The sequence below is a fragment of the Acinonyx jubatus genome, chromosome A2 (genome assembly GCF_027475565.1).
Source record: "Acinonyx jubatus isolate Ajub_Pintada_27869175 chromosome A2, VMU_Ajub_asm_v1.0, whole genome shotgun sequence".
NCBI lineage: Eukaryota > Metazoa > Chordata > Mammalia > Carnivora > Felidae > Acinonyx > Acinonyx jubatus.
The window spans coordinates 14,948,463-14,963,597 of NC_069383.1; the positions used below are offsets into that span (position 1 = coordinate 14,948,463).

At 38.0% G+C, this 15,135-nt stretch overlaps 1 protein-coding gene across 6 annotated transcripts in view; it reads right to left on the reverse strand.

Moving 5' to 3' along the window:
• Positions 1-15,135, reverse strand: part of LUC7L2 (LUC7 like 2, pre-mRNA splicing factor) — a 57,262-nt gene that overhangs the window by 18,714 nt on the left and 23,413 nt on the right. For all 6 annotated transcript variants that reach the window (XM_027075578.2, XM_027075579.2, XM_027075580.2 and 3 more), the window contains 3 exons: positions 4,858-4,956; positions 3,785-3,895; positions 23-166 (listed from right to left, as the gene is read on the reverse strand). In XM_027075578.2, the coding sequence (XP_026931379.1) occupies positions 23-166; positions 3,785-3,895; positions 4,858-4,956 (354 nt within the window). The remainder of the gene's footprint in view (positions 1-22; positions 167-3,784; positions 3,896-4,857; positions 4,957-15,135) is intronic.

Here is a 15,135-nt window from a genome sequence, read left to right on the forward strand (position 1 = left end):
ATACTATAAAGAATTTCATTACCTCTGCTTCTCTTTTCTTTGCCCGTGCTTTCTCTACTTCATCCATTACTTTTTGGGATTCTTCCACATTTCCCTCAGCTCCTAGTTGTTCCACCTTGGCCAACAACTTACCAATTTCTTCATTTAATTCATGAACACGTTCTGCCTAGAAAGCAACAGAAAAGAAAATCATGAATAAAAAGCACAATTATCAAAGTTCAAAATATTTCACAAATGCTCAGAAAAGACAAGTTCTCTAAAGCAAGAGGAGTACAAATAATGCTTTCTGAGCATATAATACATGAACTGGTGGGATATGAGGATGTTTTGAGCCTGCTTGCCCTCACTACAGTGAGGTCAGGAATACAAATAATCTCAGTTTAAAACTATTACTTCCTAACCTCTGCTTTGGCAGTATATTCCAAGTATAAAATACCTTTTTTCACACAATCTGGCCCTATGTACCTTTCCAAACCATCTCTTGCTGTTCCCCCACTTCACAACACAATATAGCAGTTACACCCAGTTTCTCAAATTTACTCTTAATTTCTACCTCTGTGACTGCAGAGGGATATCATCCCTGATCTCCCCTTGCCTGAATTCACGTATGTCTATTCACTCAACAAGATCCAATTATTCTGTGAAGCATTCCTTTTTATTTCTTGTTTATGTCTATTTATTTATTTATTTTAAGAGACAGAGAAAACGCAACCAGGGAGGGGCAGAAAGAGAGGGAGGGAGAGAATCCCAAGCAGGCTCCACACTGTCAGTGCAGAGCCCGATGTGGGGCTCCAAATCATGAACCGTAAGATCATGAATGACCTGAGCTGAAATCAAGAGTCGGTCGCTTAACCGACTGAGCCACCCAGGTGCCCCTCCATGAAGCATTCTTGATCAATCAACACATTTCACCCTACTTAATCATAAACAGAGAGAGCCAAAGCCGCCTTTGTACCATTTTTGTATCTTTTATAACAACTACTTTTATATACATTACCACACCACTTTTAAAATAGCTATTTATATTTCCCATCTTTGTATTTCCAATGCCCAAGAAACAGCATAGACTCAAAAAAAAAAAAGGAGTTACAGAAATGAACTGGTGCATACGCTTTAAGTCAAAGATGACTTTAGAGTCCCAACAGTTTTAGCTTATTGCCCAACCAATTACCAGATGTGTAATTTTGACCATATTACTTAACCTGAATCAACTTCCTCATCTGAGAAGCAGGAATACTAGTATCTCACAAAGTTGTGAGAAATGAGAAAACATGCGTTGCACATACACTACACAGCACATTACTGATTTGTCACTATACGACCACAGCACTCCTTCTCCCTTAGCCTTAGTGAATGTTTTTCACTGGGATTAATTCTTGCCTTGGGATTCTGTCCTCCTCCTCACCATCATCCTGAGAGTGTAGTTAGTTTATTCCTACTGTTTTAATGGTATATGATACATACACCATCTTTATTTTGGCCACAAAGTATTCAGGCTACATGGCCAATTATATTAGCTAAGATTTTAATTTGATGTGGTAATCCAGTCCCAACAAACTAGTGTGCCAATAATCTTTACTTCTCAAATGTCTTTCAATCCAAAATATTCATCCCTCAAAGAAATTCTCAATGCTATTATCATTTTCTTACCTCTTTAACAAAAGTGGTATTTTTCTTTCAATATCCATCATAGAATAATTGGATTATGCCCCAAACTCTTTACCTTTCCTTGTATCCATTTCTTTGTTATGTAACTAGTAATATCATACACATTCTGATTCTGAATTTGGCCTCGTAACTGGCTTTAGCTAACAGGACAGTAGCAAACATGACAGAAGGAAAGGCATGAAAAGCACTTGTATGACAGAGCTATGACATTTTTTTTACACCTCTACCACTACCATGAGAACATGGCCAGGCTAGCCTTCTGGGTTCAGTAGCCTCTGGACGACTGTAAGACATGTGAGTAAGCCCAGCTGAGTATATGAAGATCCTCCCAGTCAAGTTCAGCCTAAATCACTTTTTCAAAATTTATTTATTTTGAGAGGAAGAAAGAGTGTGAGCAGGGAGGAGCAGAGAGAGAGGGAGAGACAGAATCCCAAGCAGGCTCCATGCTATCAGTGGAAAGCTCAACGCGGGGCTCGATCTCATGAATCACGATGTGAACAGAAATCAAGAGTCAGATGCTTAACTGACTGAATCACCCAGGCACCCCCAGCCTGAATCATTGACTGAAGACTCAAAGGCTAAATACTACTGTTTCAAGTCACTGAGTTTTGAGGTAATTTGTTAAGTAGCATTTTTGTGGTGATCAAGGCCATATAAACCAGGATAGCACTGATGGGTGTTTTTCAACCATGAGATATCAGATCCTTGCACTTTAGGATCCCATCTTTAGAGAATTTTCAAAAGTTCTCAGGGTGCCTGGCTGGCTTAGTCAGCAGAGCATGCAACGCTTGATCTCAAGGTCATGAATTTGAGCCCCAAGTTGGGTGCAGAGATTACTTAAAACAAAAGACCATTCCTCAAAGAGGAGAATCCATTTCCCTTTGTACATACATTTCTTGAGAAGTGGATTTAATGCTGTCATCCAAACTATCGGGGTAACTCTGCCTCCATTCTACATTTTCATAAAACGTACCAACTATCTTGAATGGCACAAAATGTTACTAAGTAGTAAGTCATCAAATCAACAAACTGTAATACAGGGAATTCTTTTGGATTCTCATTAGAACAAATCAACTCTATATATGAAAAATTAACACATTCTAGTTATTAGAGAATATTAAAAAATTATTGCTAGCTTTATAGCTTTATGGATATGATTTTACGGTTATGTTTTAGAGGTGGTATCATGTGACATACTGAATTTGCTTTTAAAATAATGAAATGAGCAAAAAACTGATGACTAACAAATCCACTGGGATTTACTGTACTTTTCTTTCTACATTTATTTGCACTTTTAAAGTTTATTTATTTGTGTAATCTCTACACTCAATGTGGGGCTTGAACTCATGACCCCAAGATCAAGAGTTGCACTAAAAATGGACTTACCATATGACCCAGAAATTGCATTCTTGGGCATTTATCCCAGAGAAATGAAATGCTTATTGCAGTTTGATTGGTGTTAACCCAGTAAATGGAAACAACCCAAACATCTTTCAATGTGTGGTTGAACTGTAATATATCCATACCATAGAATACTACTCAGAAAAAAAAAAGGAAGAAACTACTGATACATGCAACAACTTGTATGAATCAAGGAAGCTGTGCTGAGTGAAAAGAACCATTCTCAAAAGGACACATGATTCCATTTATATAATATTCAGTAAAGTAACAATTATTGAGATGGAGGTCTCCAGAAGACAGGGGAAAAGGAGGAACAGGTATGGTTACAAAGAGGTAATATGAGGGAGTCTCAAGGTTGATGTTACAGGGAAGTAACATAATTATGATGGTAGTTACCCAAGTTACTTACACATGTGATAAAACTGCACAGAGCTATACACACATACATACACACACACACACACACACACAAGTGCACACATAACTGGTAAAATCTGAATAAAATGTTGTGATTGGAGTGGTATGAGTATCTTGGCTTTCATGGTGTACTACAGTTGTATAAGATGTAAACATATAAGGGGAGGCTAGAGGAAGAGCTCAGAGAATTCCCTATATATGTCTCTGTAATCTGTGCAAGTAATTATTTCAAAATAAAAAGCTAAAATTAGTGAGATCAAACTATACTTTGTACTAATGAAATTATTGACATTCTTACCTTTGCGGCCACTTCAGCACTAATCTCTTCTTGAGTTTCTGCTAATCTTTTCTTGGCCACTTCTGTTCTTCGATCACAATCTGCAATGAATGACTGCAGATGATCCATAGCCTGCAAAGTTTAATTAAAAGACAATTAGATATTTCTTAAGAAGTATCTTTACTAAAAACTGTATTTTTTAAATGCTAAAAGTAAAAAAGTAACAAAAGCAGATTCAATAATAAAAATACTACTCATCATCTATCAAACTGGCAAGGAATAAACATAAATAATTCCCAGGAAAGGTAAAGCCCTGATTTTGGCTCAGGACATGATCTCTGGTTAGTGAGATTGAGTCCCAGTGTCGGGCTCCATGCTGACTGCATGGAGCCTGCTTGGAATTCTCTCTCCTTGTCTCTGCCCCTTTTGCCTTCAAAATAAATAAACTTTAAAAAATCCACATTGCATTTAAGATCCTCCCTCTTTGTATATAAACATATTTACAGACACAAAAAACAAATATAAAAATTCTATAGATTATTAAAGGGCCTCATATACATTAAAAATGTGTTGGTTTTCATGTGCTTAAATTGATGTTTCTGTAATCATTATGGATTTACTGGAAAGATACTTTTCAAAAGAATATATGCATTGAATGAGTTTTACGCATTTTCTTAAAACACCCAGTTTCACCTTATATTTTTAAAAAATGTTACTCATTGGGACATCTGGGTGGCTCTGTCATTTAAGCATCTGACTCTTGGTTTCAGCTCAGGTCATTATCTCATGGTTTTGTGAGTTTGAGCCCCACGTCGGGCCTGCACTAGCAGCACAGAGCCTGCTTGGGATTCTCTCTCTCCCTTTCTCTCTCTGTCCCTCCCCTACCTGTGCTCTCTTCCAAAATAATAAAGTTTAAAAAAATAAAGTCTTAAAAAAAATGTTGCTAGTCAACAAAGCATCTTAATTTAGTACTGTCCTTCATATAACCAAAAAGATTAATTCGCTAAGAGCCTTTGCCTGTAGAGATATTAATCCATATTCAAAATGTTTTACTGCAAAAAATAATCTAACCCATTAAAGCAAAAATCACATACATCAAGTTCAAAGAAAAAATCTTGTTCTTTGGATGCAATTTCATAATCTGCTCTTAAAGCCAGGTCATGGACTTTGAGACACTCTCCAAGATCCATTCTCTAGGGGAAAAAAAAAGACATTATTGAAAGAGCAAACACATTTTGCAAAAATTCATTAACAATCACAGTTCTCTTCAAATTACATATTAAGTCTCACAGGAGCTTCTTTATTTACGGACTTCCAAATTACGAAATTTCATAGACAAGTATAAAACTTGGTGCCGGAAAAAAATAACATAAATTCTGACTACCAGCAGATAGAAGGAGTGATCACTTTTGTACCTAAGAACACATGGACAAGGAAAACAGCCAGAATCTAAAACAAGCTTCTAGCAGCCCATTAACACAGAAAAGATAACATTAATTTAAAATCAAACTAAAAGAATATGTAAATCAGACTGCCGAATTATAGTCAGTATTCTTTGAAGAACATTCTGATTTTCAAATAAAGATGGAGTCCTCAAAACACGAGACCAGTAACCTCAATCTGGATTTCAGACAAGACTGTAGGTGAACTAGTAAAAAGAAATTTATTAAGACTCAACAGAAGTTCACAAAGAATCAGTACCTAACCCTATTAACAAGCATACGTAGGGGCGCCGGGGTGGCTCAATTGGTTAAGTATCTGACTCCTGGTTTTGGCTCAGGTCACGATCTCAGTTTGTGGGTCTGAGCTCCATATCAGGCTCTATTGTTAACAGCATGGAGACTGCTCGGGATTCTCTCTCTCCCCCTTCCCTGCTCGCTTGCGTGCCTGCTCGCTCTCTTGCGGTCTGTGAGTTAGAGCCCAATGTCTGGCTCTGTGCAGACAGCTCAGAGCCTGGAGCCTGCTGTGAATTATGTGTTTCTCTCTCTGCCCCTCCCCTGCTTGCGTGCTCTCTCTCTCAAAAACATTAATAAAAAATTAAAAATAAACTTAAAAAAGGTAATATTCAAAAGAATAGACCAGATAAAATTTTAAATAAATAAATATGAAGTCCTATAGTCATATCTAAGAAGACAAATTTACAATTAGCTATGAACAGAAAATTAAGACAAATTTAAAAACATACCAGTCAGGGTGCCTGAGTGGCTCAGTCTGTTAAGTGTCTGACTTCCTGATTTCAGCTCAAGTCATAATCTCATGGTTTGTGGGTTCCAGGCCCTTGAAGGGCTCCAAGCTGACAGCACAGAGCCGGCCTGGAATCCTCCCTCTCTTCCTCAAGAGGCACCTGGGTGGCTCAGTTGGTTAAGCATCTCACTCTTGATTTTGGTTCAAGTGATGGATGGAGCATGGAGCCTACTTGGGATTTTTCTCTCTCTCTCTCTGCCCCTCTCCCGCTCATGCACGTACTCTCTCTCAAACATTAAAAAGAAAAAATCTTCCTCAAGAGTTAGTGAGTTCCCCGATAATGGAAAGATTCGAATGTGGTTTAGACAACCAATTATCTAGGATACTGAGGAAAAGAATATCAGGTACTATCAGGTAGCTTCCTCTTTCCAAGTGAGACTTTATGACGAAAATAGTAAGTTCCTCTGTAAAACTATTACCTCAATTTTTAATTACATAAAAGAATGAATGGGAAAATACAGACAATATCTTCAAAGCGATCCTTTGAGAAATAATAAGGAATATTCACTAGTATAATAAAAGTCCTTATCACACTTGAAGACTAGCACGGATCACTGCACTGCCGAGGATGCTGAGATTTTTCCAAGCTCCACTCGTTACTCTCATTCATAAGTCTATGGGTTAGCTAAGAAGTCTTCTAATGACAATAAACAGCCAACTGAAACTTGATGTGTGGAAATTCAAAGCTGCTTATCAAGTGGCATTTTTAAAAACCTATAGAAAAAAGTTTAACAGTCTTAAAATTGTAGGAAAGTAAGACAGAAATGAAAGAAGTTAACTGCAAAAGAAGGTTGTTACCATCTTTGCTACACCAGTGTGTTTCTTAATCGATATCTTAACATTAATCACTCCAACAACTCCCTTTATATGTGTATTTCTATAGCTATAGTGGTTAATGGGATGCTATACTTACTTCCTAAAATGTTATGATGTCACAGTTGGAAATGCCAATGATCCAATGCAGTGGTTCTTAACCTAGACCCAGGGTAATACAGATGCAAGAATTTGAAAATAGGTCCAAGCCCCACCATCCAAAGAGAGAATTATAAAAGCCTCTCCGGTGTTTTTAATGTACAGTGTTGGGAACCACTCACTGATCTAGTTTTACTCCCATTCTCCAGACAAAGAATTAAGGCCTAGAAAGATGGCTTTATTCCAGGTACTTACTAGAAAATCTGGTTAAACTGATTTCTAGTCTAAAATCATGCCAGTTCCAATTAAATCAGTACTAACTTACCTTTTAATATTTCTAGGTAACAATCACTCCCTACAACCTCTACATACTGTAGATACTCAAAGCAGTTATCTACACTGCCTTTCCTCTAGTTATCTTCCTATCTTTATCCTCTGCTTAACTATATTTCCAATCTGTTCTCACAAAGATCTAAAAGTAGTGTATAAATCTTGTCTCACTGTGTTTTACTTAAACATCTGTTACCCACCCATACTAAACATTGGCAGGAATTCCCCCACTCTTATCTTTAAATTTACATCATATAACCAACAAAAGGAAAAACCCCAACTATGTGGATCAAGACAAAATGAACACAAAAAGGACACAATTATACCACTGTAGTAAGGGTGGAATTTTGGTAAGAGGAGGAGAGTTGGATGCCTTGGAGGAGGATTTGTGGAAGGGGGAAATTTTTTAATACCTTACTAGAATGTGAGCTTCACAAAGACAAGGATTTTTTTTTAATCTGTTTTATATACTATGTACCTATGGCCTGGTATATAGGAATGTTTAATAATATCTTTTGAATGAATCAAACTGGTAAAAGAGGACAAAGAACAACATTTGGCACAGGGAGCCCTGAGCTTAACAAGCAAGGGTGGTCAAGATGCAACCCAGGACGTGGGGCTCCTGGGTGGTTGAGTCAATTAAGCATACAACTTCAACATCAGGTCATGATCTCATGGTTCATGAGTTCGAGCCTGGCACTGGGTTCTCTGCTGTTACCTTGGAGCCTGGAGCCTGCTTTGGATTCTGTGTCTCCTGCTCTCTGCCCCTCCCCCACTTGCATTCTGTCTGTTAAAAATAAACAAACATTTAAAAAGGGGGGAGGGGCACCTGGGTGACTTAGTTAGGCGGCCGACTTTGGTTCAGGTCATGATCTCATGCTTCATGGGTTTGAGCCCTGCGTCAGGCTCTGTGCTGACAGCTCAGAGCCTGGAGCCTGCTTCAGAATCTGTGACCCCCGCCCCGCATCCCCTTCCCAGCTCATGGCTCTCTTATAAATAAATAAACGTTAAAAAGAATTTTTTCTTAAAAAAGATGCAACCCAGGACAAAAGCTCCGGGTCTGAGCTCTCAAGGGGAAGGTCTTTGCCTCTCCATGGATTAACAACTTGGCTGGGACTCCTTTCCTTTCTAAGTATAAGTAGTTAAAGCTCTTCTCTCTTTTTTCCTATGTGCTACTGTCCTCCAGGAAGTAGACCACCTGGGCTTGATGCTATCCTCGACTATGAGCCCTACAGCTAGGCTTGCTTACAACAGCAGATTTGGGGGCCAAAACGTTAGGAAATGCAGTAGCTGTTTGTTTGTTTGTTTATTTATCTGTATGTATGTATATGGCCTCAGTGCTTATCCCTCAGGGATTTAGCAGGACAGTAGGTATAGGCAGAATTTTCAGAATTCTAGATACTAGTCATCTGTCTTCCTGTCCAGATCATCATGACTGAGCATGTACATGCATGCACAGAGTATTTAAAATGAAAAACAAGCAAGCCAAAATAAACACAAGTACCTGCTACTGTAAAAGAGAGTGAGGGGCAAGTATGCCCATGTTAATGCTCTCCAGGACACCAGTCATCAAATTAAAAAGCCACTACAAAGGGAACCATGGTAGAACCACACTATGACCAACTATGAACCAATCCTCAAAAGCCAAATCAATCCCAGGGCACCTGGGTGGCTCAGTTGGTTAATCATCCAACTTTGGCTCAGGCCATGATCTCACCGTTCCCAAGTTCAAGCCCCGAATGGGGCTCTGGGCTAACGGCTCAGAGCCTAGAGCCTACTTCAGATTCTGTGTCTCCCTCTCTGTCTCTACCCCTCCCCCACTCATGCTCTGTCTCTCTGTCTCTCTCTCTCAAGAATTAAACATTAAAAAAAAGGGCAAGATAAATAAAAACCAAATCAATCCTGACTTCTTCACTGATGGTTCAAGAGTACTTTGAACACGAAGTGCACAGATATTTGCCCCTGCTTCTCTTCTGACATAATTAAGCTTCAAAGCGAACAAATAAAATGTTTGGTTATTTATTTTAACTTATAATGGCTCTATTTGTGATGAAAGCCATAGGAAGAGATTTGAGTTTTAAATTTAACAAGTAATCTACTTCATAATTAAATTCTCCCCACAAGTTTATTATTCTTGGTGTTTTAATTAAAAGGCATCTAAATTCTCAGATTGTAAATGGGAAAAATGCTTTTTAATTTTTTTTATTTTAGAGAAAGAGCACGAGTGGTGGAGAGGGAAGGGGGAAAAGAGAGCAAATCCTAAACAGGCTCCACACTCAGCAGAGACTGATGCAGGGCTCAATCCCACAACTTTGATATCATGACTTGAGGAGAAATCAAAAGTCGGACACTCAACTATGCCACTTGGGTACCCCAAAATACTTAAACTTTTAATTGAATAAATTCAGTTCTGCATTTTGTCTCCTCCATCTTAAATCTACTTCCTCCATGAAGTCTTGACCAAATAACTATATATGATTCTGGCAACTTCTCTTACAACCTCTCAACACTTTGTACTACCTTTCACTGTTTAACAAACTTGATTCTGTTAAGTGCTTTGTTCTTTTTTTTAATGTATACATATATTCTTTAACATTCATTTATTTTTGAGAGAAAGAATGCGTGCAGTGGGGAGAGACAGAGAGAAAGGGAGACACGGAATCAGAAGCAGGCTCCAGGCTCTGAGCTGTCAGCACAGAGCCCAATGCGAGGCTTATACTCACTACTCACGAACCACAAGATCATGACCTAAGCCGAAGTCAGATGTTTAACTGACTGAGCCATCCAGGCACCCCTGTTAAGTGCTTTTTTAAGTGTTGTTTTGAAATTCCAAAAATGAAGGTTATCTCCTTAAGTGGACTTTAAGCTTCATGAGGAAAATGGCTTCTCTTATTTTTCCCTTCCTACATAAAAGACCAGGTTTTACACAACCCATGACTACTAAATAAACTTGATGATTTAACATAAGGAATTCTAAGAACTTGGAAAAACAATGAAATAAGTACACAGAGGTTAAACAGACAGAAGTTTAACAATGATATTTTTGATGTAAAAAATTAGAAACATTTTAAGAGCCTAGGAACAGAAGTTTGATTAACTGAATTATGGAACAGCCATATAACACATTATATAGCCAAGAGAAATGATGATCTTAATACTAAGTGGAGTAAAGAGATGGCAAAGAAAAATGCAATAAAAATGCCATTTTTGTAAATTCATGGAAGCACTGCTGTTTGATATTGGCTGAATTAAATGCAATGAACTAGTATTATTCTTAAAGTCAGAAGAAAAAAAAAATCAATGAAGTCACTTTAATTTTGGACCAAAAAAATCTACATAATAGGAACAGAAGCATGTGGAAATTATACATCAAAATCAACAAACATGGTATTATAGTTATACGTATATATTATATACATTTTAGTGTGCTGCCAGGTGTAAACGAACGGCAGTAATAGGTTAATGAATAAATCTGTGATAGAAACTAGACACAGTAACTACTTCAAGAATTGCAATATTCTTGCTTTGTTGTATTTAGTACATTTGCTCAGGCCCATGAGCTAGATCCTAAGGGGAATTATAAAACAGTATATCATTCCTTCTATCAAGGAATTTATACTCTCTAGACATCAAACTAAAGCAACAGTTGCAAAGATACACAAAGAAGTACAAAGATTTCATTGCCACACTGTGCACCAAAACCAAAAACTATTAACATATTAATAATCACTGAATAAATACTTTAGGAAACAGCCATATTATGAAATATAGAGACATGTTTTAAAAACATAGACCACTGGGCGCCTGGGTGGCTCAGGTGGTTGAGTGTCCGACTTCGGCTCAGGTCATGATCTCACAGTCCGTGAGTTTGAGCCCTGCGTCGGACTCTGTGCTGACAGCTCAGAACCTGGAGCCTGCTTCAGATTCTGTGTCTCCCTCTCTCTCAGCCCCTCCCCTGTTCATGCTCTCTGTCTCAAAAATAAATAAAAACATTAAAAAAAAATTTTAATAAAATATAGACCAGTAATTTGAAACTTCTCCAAGTTAAAAAAAAAAAAAACAAATCAAACAATATAATGCCATTTGTTAAAACACACTCACACATACTTGTAAATGTACAGAAAAGAGAGTGAAAAAGGTTTAGGTTTGGGATGGGGGATGACATCTAACAGTAAATATTCATATTTTATGTTTTCACTTATACTCCAAGACTATATTGTCTAAGTAATTAACAAAATAAGATACAATGGGTACTCAGCAACACACAAGACCTCCCTTTACATGTCATTATCCATTTAACACTGGTAAATTCCCTAAGTCTGTCCAAACTTGTCTTTTCTCAAACACTTCAGGATTGCTTTATCAATCCAATTACGAACTCTGACTAGATCATGGGAAATTCTGAATACAAATCAACATGTGGAATTTGCTCTATTAGGCAAACAGGAATGCTTGACTACTTGGACAGAAATATGACGTGATAAAATCTGTATTTTAAAAGCATTAACACCACACTACTAGATGGACTGACCAGAAGAAAGAGATCAAGGGTGGGAAAGGCTAATATAAGCCAGAAATAAATCCTTAGTATCAAATCAGAAAAGAAAAGAGAAGGCAGGTAATGGAGATAAAATAAGGGGCTAAAGAGGAGTAAAACCATTTTAAAGATGGGAAGGATCTCTGAAATCTAATGCACGACTACCTTCCTATAAAAATGGAAATCAAGGCTCAGAGAAATCTTAAGATCATAAGGCTAAGATTATAAGCTTAGCAGGAGTAAAAATTTAAGTCCAGTCCTTAATATCACTCAATATTCTTTCAATAACATAATGATTCTCAAACAACTAATTAAATGGAACTACCACCTAATCAATTAACTAACTGGAAATGAAGTGTAGAGAGGAGAAAGTCAGGAATCTTACCAAGGCTTCAAGTATTTCAAACATGAGCAAACAATGACGCCACCAAAAGAAAGAAACTAAATAAATCGGGAAAGCTGGTCTGTGATGGAAAACGTTTGTCTGGACATGTGTAATGTGATATAATAGGATATCTAACTAGCAGTGTCCACAATGGGCTTTCTTTATCCAATTAAGTTTTCCAAACAGACAGATTGACATATTTCTCCTTAGAATTACATCTCAATTATTCTTCTAGGAGACCCTCTTTAAAAAATTATATAGAAACCCCACATCTGACCTCCCTAAGTCAATTTATTAACAAAATTCTGAAAACTATTTCTAAAGAACAGTACCACCTGCAAGATAATAGTATACTGCCACAGGAAAATTTAAGGAAGGTGAGGAAGAATGCTGGGGAAGAACAGTATAAATTTCTATTATCATACTTAAAATTTAAAAACAAACCCCACCGCTTGGTAATTTTCTCCCCCACTGCTTGGTAATTTTTATTTAACTTTCTAAAAACCTGTGTTCATTAGAGCAATAGTTTCACTGTTATTTAACCTGGTTTTAATTCATTCACTTATTTATACTGCTTAGTCTGTTTAAAATAATTCTTCCCACTTGTCTTTTTATGATGATGTCTTACACTATTTTAAGAGTCTCAAGAGTGAAAGACATAGAAATATGATAAATAATTCACAGTAGAAAAATAGCAAGGAATCAAAGAACAGATAGCAACAATGGTAAAGTGCTAAAAGGAATACACACCAGCTAGAGAACAAGTGAAACAGTGACATGACAGCAGGACAGAGAACAGGAAATACAAACCTGTGGCCATTTGAACCCTTCCATATACCTTCCAATGCCAATGCTATTTTCTAAAACAAATTGCCTACATTTTGATTCTTCTTGCACCTTCACTTTCTCTCTTCACATTTGTAAAATCTCTCTTCCATACATGTTCAATGTTTGAGTTAAGCCCCAGCTCAAGAACAAAAGAAAGTCTAGTATGGCAAACCCTTGAAATAACAAAACTTGGGTATGAGTTTAAGTTATGCCATATTATCTTAAAAAATAAAAATTAGGGGCGCCTGCGTGGCGCAGTCGGTTGAGCGTCTGACTTCAGCCAGGTCACGATCTCGCGGTCCGTGAGTTCGAGCCCCGCGTCAGGCTCTGGGCTGATGGCTCGGAGCCTGGAGCCTGTTTCCGATTCTGTGTCTCCCTCTCTCTCTGCCCCTCCCCCGTTCATGCTCTGTCTCTCTCTGTCCCAAAAAAACGTTGAAAAAAAATTAAAAAAATAAAATAAAAATTAAGTAGGGCGCCTGGGTGGCTCAGCCAGTTAAGCCTCAGACTTCGGCTCAGGTTATGATTTCCCAGTTCGTGGGTTCAAGCCCTGCGTCAGGTCTGTGCTGACAGCTCAGAGCCTGGAGACTGCTTCAGATTCTGTGTCTGCCTCTCTCCCTCTGCCCCTCCCCTGCTCACACTCTCTCTCTCAAAAATAAAGATTTAAAATAAATAAACACATAAATAAACACATAAATAAATTAAGCTTTTTCTTTCCTAATTCCAATCCTGGCATTCAAACTAACAAGTCCAACATGACTATTGGGTAAAGAGGGAAGGGGCACACTGTGCATGCAGAGTAGTTCCTGCTTTTTACCACTTCCTATTTAGTAACTACCTGTTCCCACTCGTATGTTCCACTTCCAAGTCCATTTTTCCCTGAGTGGATAAAGAAAAATAAAGCTCCTCTTCTAGCTTTTCTTAATATTGGTGGTTGCTGGATTTATTTAATTTTTTTTTGAGAGAGAGAATCTGCATGCGCCCGCGGGGAAGGGGCAGAGAGGAGACTGAACCCCAAGTAGGCTCTGCACTTTCAGCACAATGAACTTGAACACAGCACTCAAATCACAAACTGTGAGATCATGACCTAAGCCCAAATCAAGAGTTAGCCATTTAACCAACTGAGCCACCCAGAAGCCCCTTGGTAATGTTTTTTGATGAACATAGCAGAGAATACTTTCTTATCCATTTCAAACCAACATATGCAAAGATATCTAGGTAACATTAAAACAAAAATCCTTGCTTTACAAAGACCATACCGTCGGAGACAAGACAGAGAGAGAACACATATATAAACAAGATGAACTAACAAGTGCCTATTCAGCACTATGGAGAGCAGGTGCTATATGAAGGGGTCAGAGGCTAAACAGCTACAGGCCTAGGCAATCACACGTACTAAGCCAAGCAGGATTCAAATGTGTAAAGGAGAAAAGTTATCCCAGGAAAAGAAAGAGATGCAAAAATAAGCAGCACACTGGGGAAGGAAAATAGACAACAATGAATAAATCAGTCTGGTAAATGGGGCACGTGGGTGGCTCAGTTGGTTGAGCATCTGACGTTGGCTCAGGTCATGATCGCAGTTTGTGACTTCGAGCCCTGTGTCGGGCTCTGTGCTGACAGCTCAGAGCCAAGAGCCTGCTTCGGATTCTGTCTCCCCCTCTTTCTCTGCCCCTCCCGTCACACTCTGTCTCGCTCTCGCTCTCAAAAATAAATATTAAAAAAAAAATTTTTTTTTTTAATCAGTCTGGGAAAAAGAAAGGACCAAACTGATTTACCATTCAAGGAAGAGGTAGATTGGTCTAAGGATTTTACATTGGGGGCCATATGTATAACAGGGAAACACCCAAAGTTTCTGTGGGGAAGCAACATACGCTAAGTTTATTTCCACTTAGAAATGACTGGCTTAAATTTCTTAACATTTAGATCTCTTTAAATGTCATTTCATCAAAAAAGTTTTCTCTAACCACCCTGAGTAGCTTCTGGACCACTGTCTCAGACTGTCTAAATTACCTAACCATGCGTTTTTTCCTCTGGCAACTTAAATCACTACCTGAAATCACATTATTTCTTTTCACTTCGTGTGTGTCTCCAACATCAGAATGCAAGCTCCTACCACTAAAGGAGAAACCCGTGTTCACT